The sequence below is a fragment of the Sparus aurata genome, chromosome 1, assembly GCF_900880675.1.
Source record: "Sparus aurata chromosome 1, fSpaAur1.1, whole genome shotgun sequence".
In the NCBI taxonomy this organism is placed as follows: domain Eukaryota; kingdom Metazoa; phylum Chordata; class Actinopteri; order Spariformes; family Sparidae; genus Sparus; species Sparus aurata.
In genome coordinates, this window is record NC_044187.1 from 13,315,784 (window position 1) to 13,340,352 (window position 24,569).

Genomic DNA, 24,569 nt, shown 5'->3' on the forward strand with positions numbered 1-24,569 from the left:
TAGGAAATAAATCCGACTGATTCGAGAACGATTCCTCAAAGCCGTCCTACGTATAATTCAGTATAACCCTCTCAGTAGGACTTGATGTAGCAGTGTCCACCGCCCTTATTGGACTTGATAGTCACTTGTGAGGCCTGAAAAAAAATCAGACTGAAGATGAAACTGCTGACACGACAGGTGCTCCCTTATCTAGAGATTTAACAGGAACCCCCTTCAAGACATCCAGGGAGGAGAGCGATCAATGAGCTCCCTCTTGTGGTTGCTGCAGGTTATTTACCCTCTAATACTTCTATATTATGGTGCATTAAATATGAGGTGCAGATCGTTTGCACATCTTTATCTTAATTGTGTCACTGCTTAAATAGTCTTATCTACAGGAAATTAATACACATTAATTACAGTTACGTGCCATCGTCAGTTAACTCTTTGCTGCTAATTGTACATCCAGTGCAGTTTATCTAAGTGCAGTAAGATGAGGCTTATTTTTTATACTAGAAAGAACCCTGATGTTTGTGCGCTGTATCCAATTTGGAGAAAATAAAAGTTCCATCTTTCACATTTGCTCAGCAGATGGTCACAGGTGTTGTTTTGTGGTCAGCTGCACCTGTTTGCAGGCTGCCCGTGTGGCTGCTGCACGGCCCCCTCGAGCTTTTGGAAGCTTTTTATTTTTTTCATTCCAAAAATAATTGTCAGACTTTTTGTTCTGCTGGTCTTGGCTTCAAATTGTCGTAGTTCCTGGATGTCTCGTCAGCAGGTGACGAGACCCCAGTGGGCCATATTTAGCCCCATTTGCATATTTTCTCGAGTTCATCCCACATTGATTTACCGTCACGACGCTTCTTGACCCGTGTAATAACTTGTTCGCATGCATAAGCGCGCCGTGGCACTGTACACTCAGCAAAAAAGCTCCTGTCAAAAAAAAAAAAGCTTCTCCTTCACAGTTTGCTTCATCTCTGCAGTGTTTCACAGTCATTGCATGTGAGTGCAAGCGCTCGTGTTTGCTGAGGAACGAGCCCTAGTTTTCGAACAGAATCTCTCCGAGGTGGAAAAAGGCTGCTCGGGGAAAGGAAATGTGAATTAAATGAGGACGTCAACATCTGCAGGAAAAAAAAACAAAGCCACCAGCCACCTCTGGCAGAAAGGAAATAATATATTGATCGTGTCAGATGAAACCTATTTCGTAAAGCAGCCGGGTTTCGTGCTTTGAAACCTTCCTTGTTTTTTTGTTGTTGTTTTTTTATTTGAAGAGTGAAACACATTAAATGCAACCAGATCCATTTGTCAGAAGTTGTCTTTATTAAAAGAGGCGTGCCTTTGTGTCGGAACAGAAACCTGATCACAGCTCGGATAGAAAACTGGAGGCCCAATGGTGTCAGAGAGGATGAATCTTTGGAATAAGAACCCGTTTTTGTTTTTTTATGCCACAATGCTGCTGAATCAGTTTATTGTGATGCTGCACCGGGTACGTTACACAGCCTGAATCTGAGCTGGTTGAGGGTCAGCCGTGCGAGAGTGGCACTGCAGTATGAAAAGGCTGATAAAGTGCTCTGAAAACATTCTTTTACCAGAGAGAAAAGATTTGCTTTGATACAAATATACATTTCTAAACCATTTCTATAAAAAAAAAAATTTAAAAAAAGAAGTACAAACTGATCCTACTGCATAATTTGTCGACTGGGTGGATTTAAAGAGGAAACAAGAATACACACTCCAGGTAGAAAACGAAAGCCGAAGGCGATTCATCATCTTATTAGCTGGATTAATGAGACGGATATTTATCAAGCTGGGATAGTTTCACAACACTACAAGATGTACAGTTGCCTCTTCATCCTCATTTGCTTTATTCTGAAAAATAACTGTGTATAAAAGTACGTAGATGTTTTTGTTAGAAGTTGCAGTCCATAACAATTCATTTCATAACTGAAAAACACTTTGTTCTACATAAACAGATGTTATTAGGGATGCACCAGTTGTGATGGGATAGGCCGATACCGATGTTTCAAATATCAGTTTTGCAGACAGCCGACACGGATGTTTTAGTCGTCACCCAGGAAAACAAAGACACATTCACGATGAAGTGAGCGGCTTTAAAGTCATTCAGCACTTCTTTACGCTACAGGTGACTGAGCACAAATTTATGAAACGACCTTTGCCATGACCTTTTCAAACATGAAACAGTTTTTCTTGTGCAAAGTAACTTGTGCCTTTTCAAACCGCCGTTCAACTGCCTACTCAGTGATATCTATCGGCCAACACCGATGTTTGGTGGATAAATCGGTGCACCCCTTATTCTAATATATCATGTCTCACATATTTGCCTCCATAAATTTAAAGACCTTAACTTTAATAATTCACTATTTCCTGCACTATGCACCACCGCAGAGCATCAACAGAATCCCCATCAAGTCAACAGAGACACTTGAGAGCAGCGCTGGCGTCTTCCGTGGAGATCGATTCATGTGAAAACAGAACACATCAGAGAATGTGGGACAGTCTACGGCCTTTCCTTTACACCTTAAAAATGGACAGCTTCAACTTAACAATTTTTCTTAAATGGCTTCATTTTAAGTTTATTCTAGGGCTGCACAATGTAGCAAAAAAAACTTTACAAAATTATCATATTGTGGTTATTTTGAAAGCTTTTGCAATTTTGAAGTGACTCACAATAAGTGGGAATAATCAATATCGAATCAACTATATGCTTTTACCTTTATTAAAAAGTTAGATAATGCATTTATCATAACACAATTTCCATATTTTTATTATGTTTTAAAATCAATTCTGCAGCCCTAGCTTATACTGTTGACTCCTGAGTAAATCCATTCGAAACCAGGCAATAATGTGTTCTAAAATCATTATACAGGCACCAATTTAAAAGTATTTCTGCTTCGTAACAAAATATTTCTCTCTCGCGTTTCCTCATTTTTAAAAACCGTGTGCAAAACCTGTTTTGAAATAAAAGGCGGTTTCCAGCAGTTTGCCCTCGGTTAACCGTCACGATCTGAGATGGTTTTTCAAAAAGACGCAAAGCTGCGAGATTTCAGACTTTTAACACAACTTTAAACACCCTACACAATCCCTAAAGAGAACACGATGACAAATCATAACAAACTAGCCACAATATAACCTCTTTGAAAGAGAGGGAAACATATGGCAATAGAAATTCTCATAAAAGCTTAAATACCCCGTCCCAGTCTGAAAATATCCCAAACTTAATTATACCCCAAAACATCCTCGATTTGCATATAGTGTTTCTACGTCATTACACCTTATCTTCTTACAATATGTACATTATCAAGCGTCGCTAAAGTAAGGCAAATTAAATATAGCGTGAATAATTCTGGTTTCGGTGCCGTGATGTGGGAAAAAAAAATAAAAAAAACAACGTGGAGCCCATTAGTGTGAGAAACTAGTGCATTAAGAGGAAAACGTTGCTTCACCCGAAGATCGTTTAAGAGCAGAGAGAACAGACCGTGCGTTAGAAAAAAAATCTCCTGAGGTACCGTCATGAATTAAACAGAAAAAAGCCCCAAACACAAATGTATCTCTAAAAAAAAAACAAACACACAAACGCCACTTTGTAAAGTTTGAAGACAAAAAAAAAACAAAAAAACGACTGTCTGAAAAATTGCAGTCATGTAACAGTTGCATAAGACTGGAGGAGTCCGGATGTGTTCGATGATGCCAGCCCTTCATCTTCTCCTTCTTCTCCTTCTTCAAATTACATTTTTGTGACTGAAATGCTCTGGAAGCGGTCGAGGCACCGCGTGGTGCTCGGTCCTGCTGACAAAGAGGCAAACGACTCCCCAGAAAAGGCCACCTGAGTAATCTGACAGAGCCACAGTGAGCAGCGGACATCATGCTGTGGTTGTAGAAGACATTCAGAAAAGAGGGCGGAGGACCCTGGAGGCCAGAAAAAAGGGCTGATTGCTTAAAAAAAAAAAGCATTTTTGTTTTTGTTTTTTAAAATCATCTCTTTACAGTCTTTGGTTGGTGGACCTGGAGCATTAATCGGCTGGAGCGGGCTTCATCCAACAGGTTCGAGTTCTAGCTGAAAAGTTTGGCGAGGAAAAAAATGTTTTTTTAAAAAAAACCTTTTTAGGAGAACTACAAAGTTGAGATTGAGAAGCACATGGACTTGATTATCTTTGCTTGGAAAATAAATATGCTTATTTCTTTAAAAACAGTTGTATAAATCACTTGATCTAAAAAGAGGTTTTGTGCCTGGAAAAAAAAAAAACAACTAGAAAACTGTCATAAAAAGAGAGTCTTTTAAAATCTTTCAGAGTTCGGCTGAGGCCTGTCGGGGACGCGATCACTCTTCCATAGGAATGTACGATAAGATGGAGTGCTCCTGTGCAATGGCGGCCAGCTCTTTGAGGAACTCCGTGAAGAGGACGGTGGCGAAGACGTCTGTCCGATCCAGAGAGATGGCTTTGGGTTTCGGTGGCGGCGAGCTCTTCAGGATCCTTCCCGCCTCGCCGTGGGAGGAGTGTCTGCCTCCACCGCCGCTTTTGTCTGTGAAGGACATCAAGATATGATAAGCGACACTGACAAAATGGAAACAAATAACGACATGCACGGGTATCTTCTAAGCAATTCAGCTGGAATTTTGAGACATTTTGTAAACATTATATATTCCTGTTAATGATTTCTCCGCTCGTAAATTATCTCGGCGCCGAAAAAAAAGCCGGATCCCAAGTGTCTCCCTCTTCTAGAAATACACTGAACACATACAAGAAAGGAGAAATATTCCAGCTGAGAGACTCAAAAATTCCCTTTAAATTTTCCCCATCTAAGAAATCTCTGGCTCTCATCTTTCCGCAAACATTCTCCCGATGTTTTTTTTTTTTTTTTCCCCTTCTAGCTCATACAACTCCGAAACCGCAGGGATTCCAGTTCAAACACGGGGCTCGACACTCCAGGGGCGCGGCTGTAGCAAAACTGCAAAGACTCATGACTTAACAAAAAAATCAAGTGGAATTTATGCGGATTCCCAACAGAGGTCCGAACACAGGCCGTAATGAATGCAAGTGTTGTTTTGAACTTGACCCATTTTTGACAGCAAACTTAGCGAGATTGAGGAACTCGACTACGGGGAGGTTTAATTTCAAGTCATCGGGTAGCAAAATATTCCCCAAAATTTAAAGGACAACATCAACAACGTTATCTCAAGCCAGAAAGTCTCAAAAAACATCATACAATTGATATCTAGAGTCTTATTACAGTCGTTTAAAAACATCTTTTTGAGTTGACTTTAAATACATTATCAGTGATGCTAATGTAATCACAATAAGTAAAAGTGAACAAATATGTGTAGCAGACACGGCTTTTCGGAGGATGATTACTCAAACACAGCTACAGCTTGAAGGAACAGTCTGACATTTAGGGAGATTCACCGTCAGTAGTGTTGGCTCAGCACAAAAGACTGAAAGCAGAGGGTGAAACAGCCTGCTCGCTGTCCGAAGGTGACATTTTTTTTTGCCTACTCGCATCTCTAAAGCTCATTAATAAACACACTGGCCCGATCCCAACATTCACACTCGCAGCCTCACAGACTTTGACTACATTTCTGCAGAACTCGCCCGAGGGAATAACCCACCGCTCCTAGAGTTGTAACGTTAAACAAACAAGATTAGATTAGTAGATTTTTTTAGATTACTACCCAAGATCCAATATTTACTCTTAAGATCCTCTACCTGAGTCATTCAATGTATTAAACATCGGATAAGTAACACGCTTTTGAAACAATATGGAACATTTCCCCTGAAACCTCTGACTGAATATACTTTCTTTTCTTTTTTTAATTGAAACTAAAAAGTTTCAAACCAAGGAAGCAAAGTGAAAAAAGTCACAGAATGTTGTCACATTTATACCTTTTTCGATGAAAAGCTGCAGCCACTCGCACTCAAACATTTACCAGTTGACACTGGGATTGGGCCATGATACCTTGTTGGTTTCATCCGTATAAAAACGACGTGTAAAATGACGTGTCATGGTTTAAACCTGCCAACTTTTTTCACTTTTTTGTGTTTGGCTGCTAGCTTTGGTTTTTATATTCAGGTAGAGTAGAGGGGGGGATCAATCTTCTCACCTCCTTCTAAGCAGGAAAGCAAAAGAGTCTATTTCCCAAAATGTCAAAACTATTCTTTTAAACGTCAGCCCTATATGTAATGGAGTCGGTATTGAATGAGAATCTTTTACATGCTTGACATTTCATAGATCATAAATCAACATAAAACAGTGGGGGTGTTGTCACCTGCTGCCATGAACGACGTCTCCCTGGCCAGCAGCCAGTGTTGGGCGGCAGTGATCAGCTCGGGAAAGTCTTTCCTGCTGGCGGCCTGCTCTTCTATCTGGTGCTTCACTGTGGCGAGTACCTGAAGGGGAAACGGAGGGTTACAGTCACGTCTGCGGTATTTACGCTGAAGACTAAATGAATGATGACAACCTTAAAAATCTGCAGCCTGATTGGATTAATGAAGGATCTCTTGAGCTGTACATGGAAAAAAAAGCAGGTAAAATCCTCTTTAATCCATTTAACGTACGAGCAGCTACAAACACTCTGCTCAGATTTTAAAAAAGCCACGAAAACTATTATTTTTATGCTCCTTTTTCCTGCCTTTTGTCTACTTGATGCCTCGGAGGAAGAAAAAAAAAGGCTCACTGCTGCCTACATGTGCGTAAATACAGAACACACGTATTACCTGGTAAAGGGAGCGAACCGTCGGCTGAAACACCAAGTTGGTGTTGAGGAGGAACGAGCGCAGGAGAGGCTGAGGATAGGCCGCCAGCTGGGCCAGGATGCCCGTCAACAACAGGTTGACGTGAAGCGAGTTGGACAGCATGTTCTCCATACGGGACAGCAGAACACTGACGAATGGACCTGCGTAAAGAAAAAGAAAAAAAGTCACGGCTAATCTTTTAATTGGGCTCTCTGAATGTAAAGCATGTCGAAAATGATGCAGATTTGCCTCGACTCACCAGTGAAAGGCACTGAATGGCTTCTACCTACACTCCCGCTGCAGAACTTAGGCCCAAACGGTGATTGCACTTTCTCCGGCTCAGGTGTCTCGGCAGAAAAGGAGGTGAAATCCATCTCCTCCTCCTCCTCCTCCTCCTCAACCTCTGCCGCAGGTGCGACAGGCTTCTTCACCTCTGCGTCGGTTTTGACCTGTTTCCCGCCCGCTTCACTGTCCAACGTACGAATGAGCTCCTCGTACTGAGCCAAAAGGTCGTCGCCCAGCTCGGCGGCAGCGGTGTTGTTGTTTTGGAGGTTGGATTTACAATCTGTCTGACCTGTGGCCTTGGGCTCCAAGGTCTTCATGCTGTTCTCAGCCATCAGAGAAGGTGGGAGTGTTAGACTGAGTCCGTTTTTGAGGGGAAGTTCTGCAGAGCCCTGTTGGGTTGATTCTGATTCAGACCCCCTTGATTTGAGCTTTGCGCGCTCGACATCTCTGGCGTCTTTCTTGGCCACAAGGTCGTAGACCATGACGTCGTCCTGGAACTCATTTTCCTCAATGTATGTGCCTTTGACCAACATAATGGCTGTCTTCCTCATCTCCTGGATGTGCTTTGGGGGCTCAGCAGGAGGCTGCTGCGGAGGTTTACTCTCAACAGGAGCCTCGGCTGTCTGCACCGGGCACGCGTCGTAACTATCATCCCACTCCAGCTCCAGCTGGTTGACGGCGGGCGGCTCTGTATTCGGCTGCGGGCGGTGTTGAGGGCGAGGCGCTACTGGCTTAGGGACTCTCTTGAGAACCATCTGGGTTCTCGTCAGCGCTGGCTCCTCCAGGACGCCGGGCTGATACTTCTCGGGAGGCGGGTCCTCGCCGTCGTAGAGGGCCGACCACACCTGGCAGGCCTGTATGCAGCCGCTGATGCTGAGGCGGGCGTCGTAGAGGTAATGAAGATAGCTGACATCCAGGTAGATTTCTGAGCCGATGGTGCAGGAGTTACCCGAGCCGTCATCCTCTTCTAGGAAGCTCTCGTTCTCCTCTGGGGGAAAAAAAAAAAACAGGTAGGAAATGTTGATAAAAGCTGGCGTGCAGCGCCTCAGCGCCGCGCTCACGCAGAGCAGAAATAATGAGTTTGACATGTGACTACAGGGGGTAAAGTGATGTAACACAGCGACACAGCAGGAGATCTCACTATGTGATAAAACACGACATAAATAATCAGCCCTGCTATATGTTCACGTCCCAAGTTAGTGCGGCTCAACATCTTGCCGTGTTTCTGGTTTGAAAACCAGATCAGAACGAGTAACGTTAACTCACCATCTTTATTGTGGTTGTTTCGGTTCCAGCACCCTAACTGCTGCAATGAATCATTTTCCGTGTTTCCTCTGTAATGCCCAGTTTGTTCCACTTGCTCTGACAGCACGCCACCATTACCGAGGTTATAACAAGCACGCGCGTTACGAATAGTCAAATCCTCTGGGTGAATTCGACTTGCAGCTGATTTGAAAGCAGCGAAGGAAAAAAGAAAAACCACCCATAAAAGCTGATTACACATGCGGCTGAAAAGCAGCAATTCATGTTGGCTCACAGTATTCAATAGTCTCTCCCGTCGCATGTAAGTGGTGGAGGGCTCAGATACACCGAGGTATCAAAATGGATGGTTATCATTCAGTGTAATTCTGCTTATCAAGTTCTTCAACTCCACTTTATTACAGTTATCAAAAAAATGTATGAATTTTAAGTTCATCCCCATCGGGATATGATTATTTGTGAAATTATATTAAAAGGGTTTGTTTAAGCAATCTTGCCACACCGTTATATTCCCTCTACGCACCGGTCACGTTGTTGTTCCCGAGCAGAATGCCCAGAACAATTTCTTCTCTGAATTATTGAGAAATGGCCAAAAATGTGTTTTGTGGGGTCACCGTTAACCTCGACCTTTAACCTCTGACCACCGAAATGAAATCGGTTCATCTTTGAGGCCAAGAAGACAATTGTGCCAAATTTGATAACAAGTCCCAGAATGCATTCTTCAGATATCACGTTCACGAGAATAGGACTGATAGTATGTATAGACGCATGTACAGACTGACGGCTGACTAAGGCAAAAAACGTCATGTTTTCCTTCCTTGCCTCACTGTCACTAATAATAACTGTCATACGGTGAAATTTTCGGATTTTCTGTTATTGCACCATAAAAATCTCACACGGTCTCAAACCTAGCTCCAGAAAAGGTGTGGGTGCCTTCAGAAAGGTTGAAAGGCTGAGTCAACCAGCTTCCGTCTGACTTTCAACTAGGATCATAATGAGCGGCACTCCGACAACACCATCCCGACGCAGTTATTGCTGTGATCTGGGAACGCGGAGACGTTGCCGAAGCCAAACATGGCAGCAAACACGAGCAGGCGCTCCGGCAGGTTGTAAACAAACACACAGGTTTCACTCATCACAGTTTACAGATCATTGTCCTTGTTCAAACGTGTGTGTGTGTGTGTGTGTGTGTGTGTGCCGTTCTCCCGTGCCGTGAGGGATTATTACCTCACTTTCTGTTTTACCTCCAAATAAAGTGGTTTACATAATATTGCAGAACTGTTGCAGCTTGTTTACAACCCGTGTGATCGTCCTCGGCGTCTCCCTGTTCCCAGATTGGCCCAACTACTAGTAAAATGTTGTCATAATAAGCTGCTGAAATGATGTCCAAAGTTATAAAATAAAAATAAGATCCAAGCCATAATAAACCACACAAAATGTCCCTTTAAAACTTGTGTCCCTCTTACCCGTGGCTCTGGTGCTGTTGGGAGTCTCCGCACCCTTGGAAAAGAGGATGGAGTCCAGCTGTCGGAGGGGCGGGGGGCTGCGATCCGGGGAGCAGCAGGACGGCGTTAATGCCAGGATCTTGGCGGCTGACACAGAGTAGCAGTCCCTCTCCCTCACCACGCGTCTCTGACTCAACATCATGTGATTACAGGGGATCAGGTACCTGGAGAGGCAGACGGGAACGGATCCTGTTAGAGGGGGGAACCGACGGGTGGTCGAGGGAGGGGAGGGGAGGGCAGACAGATGGCAACACAAGTCTGCGCGGTGGGGGGGGGGCAGAGAGTAAGAGCCCATCACATCGTAAACCAATTAGACGTAGCGCGCTCCGTCTGCGTGCGTGCCACTCACCTCAACACGAGCTGCAGCATCACATCCTCGCAGTATAAGCCGATGAGGGTACGGAAGAGTGCCAGCGACACGGTGCCTAACTGGAGAGACACACAAACGAAACTGATTACAACTGTGGAGGCCTTTTCTTTAATACTGCTGCCACTGACAGACAGAAATCAACAGAGCTGTACTGCAAACATGGCTGAAAATGAGTTTGAATAGAGCAAACCATTTTCATTTTAACTTTCCTTACCCTGACGTGTGAGCAAACTACGGGGTCAAATCAGCTCTTAACCGTGACGAACAGATGCTTCTCTAATGAAACATGCGTTTCACGTGGAGCCTCCATGTCATATCGAGGGGATAATGTCAGTGAATTTGATTAGAATACAAACTTCACTTTCACACAGATGTTAGGGGGTCATTTATAGATGACATGAGTTCCCCTGGTCATACTAGTCCCGTGTGAAAAAGGGCTCTTATGTGTACATTTTTCCTCCAGACAGGTGCTAAAAGCTCAAACAGAGCAAAGGGCATGACAACCTAAGAAGTGGCTGTTTTTACAGTTATCCAAGTTAAAAACGAAGAGGAAAACAGCTGAAATGTGGAATATTTGCATGCTAGTCAATGTTTAATTTAGCTTGAGGTCAAACATTTGAAAAGCAAATAAGTCTCTTATTTTCCACTGAGTCGCAGGTGTGTCGACGCTGACTGATGGCAAACACTGGTGGGAACTCCCCGAGCCACTTACACAGTCAGACAGCAATGTAAAGAACACATTACTTATTCATGTAAATGATTTTAGTCCTGCCAGAGCATCTGAGCAAGATGTTCCACCCCTATAGGACTGTGTTAATGTACTGATATCACTGCGACTGAGTGTCGCCATGGCAACAATCGGCCAGATTTTGGTGCCGACATTTAAAGTTTCACATCGGGTCCTACAGCATCTAGGGAAGTATTTCCAGGACTCGGAGCATGTGTTTGTAACGTGACATGTAGATCGGGATCCGTCCTCTACCTGGAAGGGGGTGTTGATGCGGCTGACGAGGGTGTCCAGAATGTGGACGCTCTCGTGTCGGTGGAGGAGGATGAAGGAGAGGAAAGTCTGCAGCAGAGCCGGCTCGGTTACACTCCTCAGGAAGAGGTCGAGGTACGCCGTGGTGGTCATCACCTCCTCCAGTGTCAGCTACACCGAGGCAGGAGGATGAGAAGTGTGACGTCAGCTTATAGAGCAAGTATCAACACCATGCCAGAGAAGAATCTGGTGCAGAAGAGTACCAACCTTGTGGAGAGCCGGCGCGAGGACAGGCACAAGGAATCCGTTGTAGATGTAACCAACCAGCTGGTCTCTGATATCAGGATGAGCCACCTGGGGAGCGGGTGATATCAAAAAAGGCATACGTCAGTCAAGAGTGCAGTCAGGCAGAAGGTTGCAGCCAACCACCACGTGCGGATTCATTTTTAATGCGGCCGAGCCACGTGCGTCCAGCCTTCGTCACGTGTTTTCACCTGAATAACGGCGTTGCAGAACTCCAGCGAGTTGAGAAACTGGACGAGGGACGGCATCTTGAGCCAGTCCTCCTTGTGGAGGCAGTGCCACTCCTCGTTGGGAACCTCCAGCTTGGTGGGCAGAGAGGAGTACAGGCCGCTCAGCCCTGTGGCCAGCACCTGAGGAGGGAGGGAGAGTTGACATTAAATAAGATGGCACATCATTCTATAGAAGGCCAATAAGTGATTCGTGATTATTTACTAGTAGCGACTTGTTACTAAAAGGCAGTCATACCCTAAAGCATACACTGCGTTATCGTCTATTTCACTCTGAACAGGACTATAATTAACAGAAAGAACATTATGTTAAGCTGAAGAAGACTTGAAACCAGCAATTGAGACCCTAAACTAATTAGAAAACTTGTTTACTTAGGGAATAAATCAATTTGAGAAGCAGGGTCATTTTCTCATAGGCTTACATACAATCCTAACTTCTTGTTGAAACCAGTGAAGTCCCCCCCTTAATTTTCTCAGCGAGACTTTGTGTTTAGCTCTATTTAGATAATTTTAGAATGCTAGCACACTAAACTCAGATGGTAAACATTTCATCTGCTAAACATTTGCGTGTTATGCTAAAAACACTTCAGTACCTATGTTGCGTGCTAGCTACATTCATGCTTGCAGCTAAAAGGAGCTGCTAGCATGAATGTAAACTGTTTTTATTATAAAATTATGAGTTTTATCAATTTACCTGGAACTACAGAGCTTCTCTTCGTCAAGTTGTTTGTTTTTAATGCTAAACTTGGAATTAATTTTAGCTATTCAGCTGTTAGCCTCCACAGCTAACCTGTAAAGACGATTATGCCTGCTATGCTTTACCTGAACTTAAAAAAACAAACTGCAAACTTAATGAAAAATAATCTGACATAAGTAATCACACTTCACGGGCTTCATTAGACACAAATGAGGCAGTGTATGACATAAATAATACATACGTAGCTTCTCTACAGTGCACAGCAGATTTATGACGGGGTTTTACTGCTCGCCACGATGCTAACTAGTTTTGTAAATCATTTTCTCCTTCTCCCCTTTTTGATAATGCGATGCAGATGTAAGCAGAGCGCCGCAGCAGCCTACAGATCAGCCAGCCTGTTCCTCCTCGCACAGCCAGACAGCACCCATATGGATTTATGCCTCCTACAGGTCGCCTCTATAAATATTTGAGCAGGAAAGAGTTTTATGGCCTATAACTCTCCTGTCGTAATCACCCCGATATGGTAATTAGGTCACTAATTAATGCATTAATGTCAGAGGGCTTTTCCTCACAACAAACAGTCGGTATCTGCATGATTTAAGTGTTTACAGTGTCGGATTTCAAGCACCGACAGAGCGATCACACCGCAGTCTAATTGAACTGTAGGATGAGTGCATCATTAGTGTTGTATTGATGCATACGTCCTCTATAGGATTATCCCTTGTAGCTTATCCAGTGGAACCAATTAAATTCAGACTACAGTTGTGAACCTGGCATCGCATCAAAAGCTATTTTTTTTTTTTACTGCGACGTCTGCAGCTGCGGTTAAATGGCTTTATTTGCATGGGATAAGCTCGCAACCGTGCCATTATAATCTTATGAATGCCAGACATTCGCGACATTCAAATGCCAGAGATGTTTTAACCTTGCTTCGAGTGACTTTGTGAATTCATCTGCATATCTTTGGGGCCGATTGTGATGCCCAGGGTCACGGATAGGTCTGGGATCTTTTTTCGAGTGGCCAGCGAGAGAATGCGAATGAAGAAGTCCTCGCACAAAAAGGCTGAGTTGTTTTAAAAAAAATCAATATCAATCCTGCGCAGTGTACCTAATTTGTATGTATAATTTGTATGTATAATTTGTAAGCCATCAGCCACAGCCGTAAAAGGACTGACAGGCGGAAGTGAAAAACTTTGATCATCTCATTACAATGAAATGTTCTGCCGGGAAACTTTGGGTCCTGGTATTCGTGTGGGTGCCACTTTACGAGCACAACCCGTCCACATACTTGCCAACCTTGGGAACTCAAATAGGGATGAAAGCAGGAGGGTCATGGGGGATCATTCACCCCCAAAAAGTTAGTTTCTTGCATTCTGGTGACTTTTAAAGAACCCTGCAACAGCAAAATTCATCACTTTTCAGTCATTAATTTATTGCCTGTGCACGCCACTGCCCTACCGCCTCTCGATGATGACTGTCACAGTACCACCCCCGTGATTATAAAAAAAATATCACTGGAGCAGATTATACAAAATGCATGCCCTGTTCCTTAAAAACTTTCCGTAAAAGAGATGACTTCTTCTCTTCGGGACATCTGAAATTTGCGTGTTTAGTATTTCTTTCTCTTCATAATTTCTTTGTGGGTCCATCACTAAATGAGGAGGACGGGAAACAAAAGAACAGTAGACTACACACCGTGCGGGGCCAGACACATGTCTCAATTATTAAAAGGGAAATTTGTTATAAATCAGTAGAAATACATGAGAATTATGACCCAGAGAGGAAACCAGAAGAGGGCAATGATAGGGAAGTGAATCTCCAGGGAAAACATCCTCTAATGGCGAGGGCATTTCTTGACAGCGGTGGCATCAACAGCAGGACAATGAGCTCGAACAAATCACGAAAACTGCTCAGGGAATGCCCTGAGGAACATGAGAAAGAGCTCAAGGCTTCAACCTGGTCTTCTTATTCCCCAGATCTCAATCCAATCCGTAGGACGTCCTGGAACAAGTTGGATCTATCGAGGAACTGCGGTGGATTGAACTTGACTGACACATGACCTCTGGAGGTGGCCTGTGGTGTACCCGGGGGCATTGGCTGCAGATCCTTTGGGTCCTGTGGGCTGCCTTCATGACACATCCCACGGATACTCGATTGGGTTGGGATTTGGGGAATTTGGAGGCAAGGTTGACGCCTTGAGCTCTTTGACGCGTGTCAAGTGGCATCAATGTGGATGCCAGGACCCAAGATGTCCCAGCGGAACATTGTAACTAGATGATCGACGTTATTCACTTCACCTGTTAGTGGCTTTAACGTTGTGGCTGAATGGTGTATGTGTACATATACTTGGCCTGATCTGATTCTGAAACTTAAAAGAAGAGAGGAACTGAGCCGGGGTAAATACCACCAGACTACAGGAGAACAACAGCAAGAGAAAGAGCGAAGGAAATGTCATTCATCACGTGGGACTGACCGGACAGAAGTAGGTATTCTCTGCCACGTGTTTGGCCACTCGCTCGTTCTCAGCCGACAGCGCCATGATGAGCAGCAGTGCGTCTCTGGCCTGCTGGCCCACCGTGCCCTCCCTGTGGATGAAGGGGATGAGCAGGGAGAAGATGAGGAAGTTGGTGGCTCCCTGGTCCTCGCTGGTGTGGAAGAACAGCTCCAGAATCGAAGGGTCCTTCGCCAGCACGCAGCACAGCTGGTTGAGCAGCAGCACCAGCTCGGCCTCCACCTGCGGCGCCGCCGTGCCCGAACAGGACGACAGCAGCATCATGAGCGGCCGCAGGATGGGCTTGTGGTGCAGCAGGGGCTGGCGCGCCTGGCCCACCAGCATCTCGTACATCTTCAGCTGCTCCAGCTTCATGTCGTCCGTGAACTCCCTGCGGAGGCTCCACACGAACAGACGCTCCATCACGTTCTCCATCACCACGAACTCCAGGATGGGGCCCATGGCGCCGGCCTGACCGCTGTCCTCCTCCATCAGCAGGAACAGCATGTGCTCCACGTAGTTCTGTACCGCGTTCGCCTCGTCTCCGGGGATGGGGCCGAAACGGGGACTGCCGCTGGAGCCGGTGGTGAGGTTGATGACGCTCAGGGAGGTCAGGGTGGAGCTGCTGCGAAGGGGATCATGTTTTTCTAGGATCTTCACCACCTACAGAAGGAGACAAAAGAAATATGAATTAAACGTCCTCTCCAATCAAAAACAAAGCTTTTCTTCTTGAGTGTTTAAGCTTCACTGTGCAGAATGATTTTCGTGCTAGTCAGTATTGCCTCTTCAAAGCGGTTTTGTTACACCGCAGGTAAAATCACTCCTCTTCCTGGCAGGACCATCATCAATAATGGGGTGTAAATAGAGCAGCGGCACAGTTCAGATAAACTCAGTCTGGTAGCACAGAGTGAAACAGCCCTTTGTGTATCCGCTCCCTCCCTTGTGTGTCCGCTGCGTAGAAACCGGAGTCACAATAAAGGAGCCACTGTCCCCGGCCTGCCACTGCTGCCATGACAATAACTGGCTGTGCACAAGAGAACTGGGCACGGCCGATGGAAACAAGAGAACAGAGTGCGTAATCCCCATCTGAGCCCGATGGGGCCTGGCCCAGTGGCCTCAGGCTAAGCAAATCGGTCCAGTTCAGGCTCCCCGCCGTCACAGCAGTGACGGGAAAGGGGTCAGGGTGAGAATCACTTTGAGGATTTTACTCAGTGGACAGATGTAGGAGTCAGATTGTGGTTGTAGGCCGCCTGCTGGCATCACACTGACCGCACCAAGGTCAGGCGCAGACGAGGTTAAAGTTTGTTTAGCTACGATTACTGGAGTAGTGGTATTATTTGCAAAGCAGCTGCAAGTAAGCATGATTTTATTTTATTTTTTTCACTGTGGTTCAGTAAAGTAGAGGCTCCACAAACTGATGCTTCAGTGTGGCTGTAGGGTGAGAGACTGAAGGGAAGCATCCCGCTGTCATGCTCCGACTCCACACTGTGTTTGTGGTGAAGTAATACACTTCGAGAAAAGCATCAAGCAAAGCTGGTGAACAATGCTCCTGACCTCCAGCTGCTCTGCAAACAAATATATGGACTATGGATTTACTGGGCGGTTTTCAGGTGTCTGTAGATCCGTGCAAACCTTATGAGAATGAGCAGGGCAATGCAGAGAGAAGTAGGGAGAAAGTTTTGATTCATTCTATGTCACAAAAATTATAAAGAGTCCATAAATATGTGTAATGTTTTCAACCCTAGCCAGACATACACCGATGTACTCTTTGCATTTAAAAGAAAAACACTAAATTTTAAACTACGGTTCTCAGAGGATGTGGGACATTACGCTCCGTCTTGCAAAAAGATCCACTTCTGTTTTGTTTTGTTTTGACTTTTAAATCTCTATTTCATTTTCAGAAGAGTAACATGAAGGGATGCACCGATAAAGATGAAATATAATTAATGGATAAAATTCCCTTTATCTGGGGTTACATATAGCAGCTGAAAAAAAAAACTTGTTGTTGTAGTTGAAGTTGTAACAATGCATCGGCGCCAGAATTTGCTGATGGTGGTGTCTTTTCTTGAAACTTCTGGAGTTTTTGTGATTAGTCAGCTTGGGGAGTAACAGCACTAGATGGGTGTTTTGAAGCATATCTTTTGCATTATTAATACAAGGCGACATATGCGGTGTCAGATCCCGGCAGGAGGGGCCAATTCCAGGGTGTTAGTATCGCCAAAAGTATCCCAAATTCACACTTAACATCTGTGCTTTAATTTTTTTTAGTTGACAGCAGCAAAACACAACTTTACCTGAGGGATGAGAGCAGTGAGAAAGCTAATTTACCCCCAACATCTGTTCACCATTTTGTTTGACTTCATCTACTGTTTTCATTTGGTTTGAGACCGGTGAACTACATATATCTAGTCTTTATTCTTTACTAGTGTCCCCGTAGTTTCCACAGAGCAGTCATTAATGTTCCCGGGGTCATGTTAAACCCAATAACATCAAGGAATATAAATTAAAATCACGCAGTATCAATAAGACAGAGGACAGAAGGAGCCTATAAATGCTCGTCGAGTTCTCATCACGCAAATTTGTCACATCAAATCTGAAGTCGCTCTTCAATGAAGTGCACACTGGATGGGAGTGTTTCCACATAAACCGAACGACACTGAGCAGACGTTCATAAAACTTGAATGGAGGAGTGAGTCAGAGCCCTCCGAGGAGCCACAGACGCGAGGAACAAACTGCCCATACTTCACTGTCCGTAGTTAAAGATCGCTGGCAGCCGCGGAGGCTGACGGATCACTTCGCGTGTCACAACAAACAACAATGAGCTCCGTGAGGCCTGGAGGGCCGCAGATAACGCGCAACAAATGAACATAAACCTAATCTACCACTGAAACAGGCCGGGCGACGCTTACACAGGGACGAGGCCAATATTACTTACAACGTGTTACTCGGGTTTCAAGGTTTTCCGAACTGAAACCAAAGTCAAGAGGGCGCTCATCGGGGCTGCAGATTAACTACGCATGGAAATGAGACTCTGCATGAGTGGAATTGTGCTGCCGGTCTGCCCGAAGCAAAAACGAGTTCTAATCTGGAACAGGGAGTTCTCGTCTTTTTTTCTCTCCTGCTCACAGTCAGAAGCCGAGATGAGTCAGACTCCTGTATTTTATCATAACAACTCTAGCTAACTAAATCAAGCAGACAGGTTAAAAATCGCCACATAAAAAACTGTTGGTTTCAAACAGACAGATGCCTAAAAAACAAAATAACAGCCCGTATTAAATCTAAAGAGTGAAGGATCCTGTAAATGTGTGAGGATGATAAATAGATTCCTGACGGACGTCCGTCAGCAGACAGGATTGTATGCATGTGTTAAAAACAAACTACAGCCTGTGAATCAAAACAATGTTCGGCCTACTTTCATGTTCAGTGCCAAGTCTGTCTCTGGTCTGGACTCCGCTGTAAAGCCTTAGTTTGTATTCAAAACAATAAGCTCACTTACAGCCCAGCTCCTCCACATCGGTCTGCATCAAACCGCAAACCAACTGCTGCATCCGGCGTGATACAGGTCACTGCAGTCATTCAGCTTCATGAAAAGTGTATTTACCAGAACTTATTTTTCTAGAAGTGAAATGTTTTGTCGAGCTGTGATTTACGAGATCGATACTGAAACTTGAAGGTCAGTTTATCAAACTGATGTAACAGAATAAATGTATCCGTCGCGAAAGCCGAGGAATGAAATACAAATGAGAAAACATACATTACTCGCCAGAGAGGAAACTATTAAAGTTCTCCTTCAGAGTTATTTTCAGACAGAAATACTTAGCTGGAATATTAATAAGTGTTTGAAACTTCAATTGACCATTATTCTCACTATTGTCGATTTATCTGTCGCTCATTTTCTCTCAAATTTGATCCGTAAAATGTCGATTTGACATGACAACCACAAACGACCTCAAATGTCTTTTGTTCACAACCCACAGATATTCAGTTTACTGTCACAGAGTAAAGATACCAGAAATGTTTTTCTGACAATATTAGTCAAACTGATTAATAGATTATATAGATATATAGTATGGCTTTCAGCATCGTTCTGTTGTGTCTCGTCTCCTGTCACTCCTTCTTCCCGTTAAGTGAAAAACCCAGAATCTATGACCAACTAGACACAAGACGCCTGCTACTTCACTGACAAGTTTGTTGTCAGTGTTCATGCACTGGAAGTTTCCACATAACACTTTTGTAAGCTGCATGTTGGACCACGAGTGGTGATTGCGATATCACAAAATCGTTCTCATATGTGCACAAACTTTCCGAAAACCTTAAGCAGATGAACGTAACGTACAGAGCAGTCCGCTCGTGTCAAACTCTGCATGTTCGTCTTTCTGCACGGTGAAGGTCAACCAGATTTCTGAGTGACGGGAGGCTTTAGATTTAGTCCGACAAAGGGTTGTAAAGTCTTCACATCTGCATTAAGCCACACAGCTTCTGACCAAATAACACAACTGATCCCCCTGAAAGCTTTTCTGGTGGAAAACTTCATTAAAAAAAACAAAAAAACAGAGGAATTCGGCTAATTTAGCTGTGAGCACCTCAGAGCGCCCTCAGAGCCAACAGGGTCAGACCCCACGCTGAGACCCAGTAATGCAGACATAAAAGCAGCTGACACGGCTCCCTCCTCTCGGTGTCTGGCCAGTGCCGTACTTTTTTTGTTAGTGTGTGTATAACGTTTGTTCCTCTCGGTGAGGGAGGAGAAGGTCTCACAGGCTGCCAGGACCCACAGGGGTGAACAGGGACACATGCTGCTGCACAGAGCCAAGAGTGTGAGACAGTCGGACTCGCACTGCCAAGATTCCACCCGGCCAAGACTGCGCTGCAGCTTAGTGTTGTTGGGACAGTTTGCCAGTAAGTTTTCTACTGTCAATGAGGTAGGAGTGGAGTGTGTGTTCAAATACGATTAACTCTGGCACTTGGTGGTGGTTCCAAATCCGGGGTCAGCTTCTCTCCACAGGGTGAGAAGATGAATCAGAGGATTGACAAAAGAATTAACTGTAACACAGGATTCTGTTAACTGCTAGACTTTTCAGTGGTCCCTGCTCTCTTCTGTCGTAACCTACATATTCGTATAATATGTATTTTGCGAATATGTATGAGCTATGACAGGGGGGTCACAAGAAGATATGACTTTGTTTTAAAAGAAAACAAGCTAAAAACAATTTTAAAGGGCACATATTGTAGAAAGTGAGATTTCCAGGTCATTTTGATTATAAAGCGGGTCCAGGTGCTGCATAAATACTGTAAAAGGATCAAACCCCTTAATTAATCCACCAGAAAAACAAAAAAACACTGCGCATTTTCAGACACTGTGCCTTTAAACAAGCTGTCGGGACGTTGTGATTTCACTACAATATAGTCTCCGCCCTCAGCCGTGTTCCCCACAACCATACCAGCAGAGCTGATGTGGTAACACAGTGGGCGGTGCCTGCTCTGGCCTGTGAGTGCTGACCAATCAGGGGGCCTTAAAGAGACAGGCGCTAAAACGGAGTGTCCAGAGGGGGAGGGCCGAATAGAGGTGCTGCAGGTACGGACAGTATGAGAGAACGGATATGTTTTTTTTTACATTAAAACACATAAACACACAAAATATTGATAACAATAAGTAGGAACCTAAAAATGAGCATCATGTGGGACCTTTAAAGTTTGTTTTGTTGGTTTAGCCGAGACTTGGACATAGGATTTATTTAATTTGGGACTATTCAAAAGGAATAATTCAACATAGTTTTGGAAAATTTTCCACCTTGCTTCCAGTCTTTCTGCTAAGCTAGGTTAACTGCCTTCATCTATAGCTCTATCCTTAAAGCACTGACTTATAAACTGCCTTTTTATTTGTCAGATTAGGGTAGAGAGTGGGGTATGACACGTAACTAAGTTTTGCAGTCGAAATCAAACCAGTGACATTGAGGTAACGTAGGTCAGGGTTAGGGTTTGAGCGCTCCACGAGAGGGGTGTGAAAATATTCCTTTAAGCTGCGGGGACTCTTGGTGTAGTGCTGGTGTTTACCTGAGCCCAGTGGTTCTTGAACACAATCATGCAGGTCTCTGGATCCACCCCTTTCGGAACCAGAGGCTGCCCATCTCGGTTTCCACTGGCAACCATGGAGGCCATCATGGTGACCGGATCATACGTGGATTAGACCATGTCATAGGCAGGAGACGGAGGACATTCCTGACTGCTTGCTGGGTGCAACCATAACCACGGGAGGAAGCATAATGACAGAGGACCTGAGGATGCAGAAAAAGAAAACACACAAGCAGACATCGTCACACACCGAGACACAAACAGTCCGCTTCATGAAACAGCAGCAAAGATGCAGCGATATGACTGGTGAATGCGGCGCGTCTCTCTCCCCACTCTGCGTGGCTAGACAGCAGCTATGACAGGCATGCAGGAAAGAGAACAATAACAGGCAAAGTCGGATGACTCAGTGGAGGAGAGAAAGAGACCCGTCTTGCTCAACCTCGGCTCGGAGAGAGCAGGCTGCTGTACTCTGGACTTCGGACCGAGCTGTCAAATGCTTTGGGAATATCTCAGACGCCCATAGTGGATTCCTGCAGGCCCCCTGACATCACGCTCATTACACAAACATTTTTTGACATCAGGAGGCGAATGAGCAGCGACTGGGTGTGAGCCACAGTTTGAGCTGAAAGTGGGGAGCTGGGGGGGAAAACAACAGGGAGATTTGCTAGTTTTGTAGATCAAGCGTGATTTTTGTATGTGTGCGTTTTCAGATCTGAAAGACATATTTTACAACGTCCGTAGAACAGTGAGGTCTTCATTGCTCACACTGCTTGTTTATACACTGTATTAGTTGAAAATAGCCCGAGGGCAGTTTTTTAAGATCAGTTCCAGGACTCACATTGGCACTGTGGAAATTTGGAAGGTGCCCACTTTTTCCCCGGGAAGGGAACTGATTTGTTGTTTGCCTTGGAGGATGCTTCTGGAAAGATTGATCGTGCTAAACAGGACACAAGCTGTCTTTGACAACGCTGGGAACAGACAGAGTGCTTTTTTTAAAACAAGGATAAATCCAGATCTATGTCATGTTTCCAGGTATACTCAGCTGCACTTCAAGAGGAAGGATGTTAGCACGGGCCTTGTTTCCCCGTGTTTCCCCTGCTGCATACAGTGAACGTTTCTGGTTAACTATGATTAGTATTTTAAAAACAAGGTCACATATACAGTAGATGAGTCACACTCAAAAGGATCCCAATCTGTCCAAGAACATTTAATAAGACTTGGAGTGCACAGCCATGCTAGCAGCTAAGACGGACTGTGTTGCTTCTAGCTAAATGTCAGTTTCACTGAAAAAACAGAATAGAACCGGTTCTGTAATTACTGCTGATTAAACAAAGTCGAGTCAGAATCTGCCGTCATGCTAGTGGCTCTTTTAGGCTGTATGCACAGTGGCGCTTGAGCTTAATGCTAACATGAGCATGCTAACACGCCGTTGACCTGCAGGTTTAGAAGGCAATGTTTACCATCCTGACATAACTTGTGAGTATTGCTGGCATGCTAACAGCTGCTAATTAGCACTAAAGACAGAGCACAACTGAGGCTGACGGGAATGTTTTCAGTGTTGCAGATATTAAAACATACATTCTCATAAGGTTTAAAGTACATAAACAGTGTATAGATTCTCTTGAAATCAATAAACATGTTTATGACACCATGAAAGCACACTGATATAGACTTATTAACATACAACAATGTTAATCAGCATTGTATAAGAGCCCTATAGCCTACTAACCAACATTTATTATAAGGACTTTAACGTAAAGCTTTACCGGGAACTTTTATCTGCTGGTGGTAAAAGAGGAACAGTCAGGGGATTCATCCTCTGGGCACCATGGATACATGTGCCTACCTGATTCCACAACAATCCAGCCAGTAGCTGTTAAGATGTTTCACTAAAAAACTAAATTGTAAAACTCATGGTGGCGCTAGAGGAGAAGTCTTCACCCTAAGGGGAACATGAACGCCTTTACAAAATGTCATCCAATTCGTGTCCTCAGATCCATTACTCTACTCCACTATACTCTCGAGTCATGTTGGCAGCGCGGCTGAAAAGGACGCTTAGCAGTTTCGAGACTATCGGTCTCAGAACACCAACACAATGTCAGGACAAAGTTAAACACTCAATACAGGATCATATGGACTCTGTCACCACGGGGGATCAACTGTAAAACAAGCAGCAGCTGCACGCCACATACCGAATTTAGAGCCTCTAGCTCCTGCCCCTAGCTGTGCCTCTCGACCAATCACGGCCAAGCCTCTTCTTTTGAATCCACTGTGCACCAGAGCCACTGAAACATCCCCAACCAACCACAGAGTCTAGGCATAACAAGGCACACTGTCGAACCTTCGCCATCTGCTTTTAGTTAAGAGGGAAAGTGCAGGATGGTTGGATTCTTGAGAAGGAATGTTAAAGCAGAGGGAGTGAGAGTGTGTGTGTGTGTGTGTGTGTGTGTGTGTGTGTGTGTGTGTGCATCTGGGTGGCTTCTTACCTTCGCTGAACCATCTTTAACAGGGACGGGTCGCAGCCGAGGACCTCATTGTCGTCCTGTTGTGACAGAGAAAGAGAAAGACATGAGGATATGTCAAGAGAAGAGCGAGAGGAAGTGAGTGTCCGTGTGAGGAGGCCAGGCGTGGTGGGAAGTGACTGGACATGAGTAAGCTGCTCCGAACGCCACTTGGATGGAGATGGAGAGGAGGAGGTTACATTGGGGGGGGGGGGGGGGGGGGGGGAGCGGGAGGGGGAGGGAGGGAGAAAGGAAAAACAGGGTGAGAGAAAGTCTACAGAAAAAAAAGGAGGAGGCGCACGAAAATATGACAACAGTGCTAACATGCACGAGAAGTACGGAATTCAACAGGAATATCACGTCCTCATGATCCCTCCGCCGTTAGAGAATAGCACTATTGTCCCTTTTCAAATTAGAGCTGCAATGTAAATGGCATCCATCTCAGCGGCGAGAGGGCCCGTTCGTCAACAACATCACGCCCGAGCCAGCGTGGAAATCACGTCACGTGAGCCACAAAGCTCTCAAAATCTGTCTCTTTTTTTTTTTTTTCTTAGCTCACGTACAATATAAAACACACTGACCGCATGAACTCTTTTCTTGGAATTCGTGAGGCCTTTCATAAAAGCGTGATGTCGTGTAAACAGAGAGAGACAAGAGGGAGACAGATGGAGATGGAGTGTGTGTGTGTGTGTGTGTGTGTGTGTGTGTGTGTGTGTGTGTGTGTGTGTGTGTGTGGGTGAGTGTTGCTAAAGAGGAGTCATCAACCACTCATTTTCTTCTTTTCAGGCGGGGTTTTTCTGCCTCGCTACGCGCTCACACATGCAAATCTTCCCCTCGCAGCAACAGCAGGAGTCGTACATTACATTCAGTTTTAAGTCGCTGCATTATTTTTATTTTTTTTGCATATACGGGAGCTCAGAAATTGAAACCCTGTGATTAAAGGCTGACCTGCTCTACCGGCTGAGATAAAGCGGCGCGCAACGTAACTTAATTTTTTTCCTATTTAAGGCCCGACAGCAGGCTTCAAAGAGGGCTGCCACGCTGGCAACCTGTAATCAGCTGCTGATCGCCAAAGCCGACAGCTGACGGTTGCCATATTTGAATCCTTAATAACAGGAGTCATAAAGGTGCTCTGTGATCGATCACACCACCTCCAG

The 24,569-nt window shown here is 44.8% G+C and overlaps 1 protein-coding gene across 1 annotated transcript in view; it reads right to left on the bottom strand.

Moving 5' to 3' along the window:
- Nucleotides 1-1,273: 1,273 nt before the first annotated feature.
- fhip1aa (FHF complex subunit HOOK interacting protein 1Aa) overlaps nt 1,274-24,569 on the bottom strand; it is a 35,564-nt gene continuing 12,268 nt past the window's right edge. The window contains exons 2-13 of the mRNA XM_030434115.1: nt 23,398-23,453; nt 20,894-21,114; nt 14,825-15,505; nt 11,619-11,777; nt 11,392-11,478; nt 11,128-11,295; nt 10,125-10,204; nt 9,737-9,939; nt 6,985-7,998; nt 6,708-6,886; nt 6,260-6,380; nt 1,274-4,518 (exon numbers count right to left, since the gene is read on the bottom strand). Of these exons, the coding sequence (XP_030289975.1) occupies nt 4,316-4,518; nt 6,260-6,380; nt 6,708-6,886; nt 6,985-7,998; nt 9,737-9,939; nt 10,125-10,204; nt 11,128-11,295; nt 11,392-11,478; nt 11,619-11,777; nt 14,825-15,505; nt 20,894-21,001 (3,003 nt within the window). The 5' untranslated portion in view covers nt 21,002-21,114; nt 23,398-23,453 and the 3' untranslated portion in view covers nt 1,274-4,315. The remainder of the gene's footprint in view (nt 4,519-6,259; nt 6,381-6,707; nt 6,887-6,984; nt 7,999-9,736; nt 9,940-10,124; nt 10,205-11,127; nt 11,296-11,391; nt 11,479-11,618; nt 11,778-14,824; nt 15,506-20,893; nt 21,115-23,397; nt 23,454-24,569) is intronic.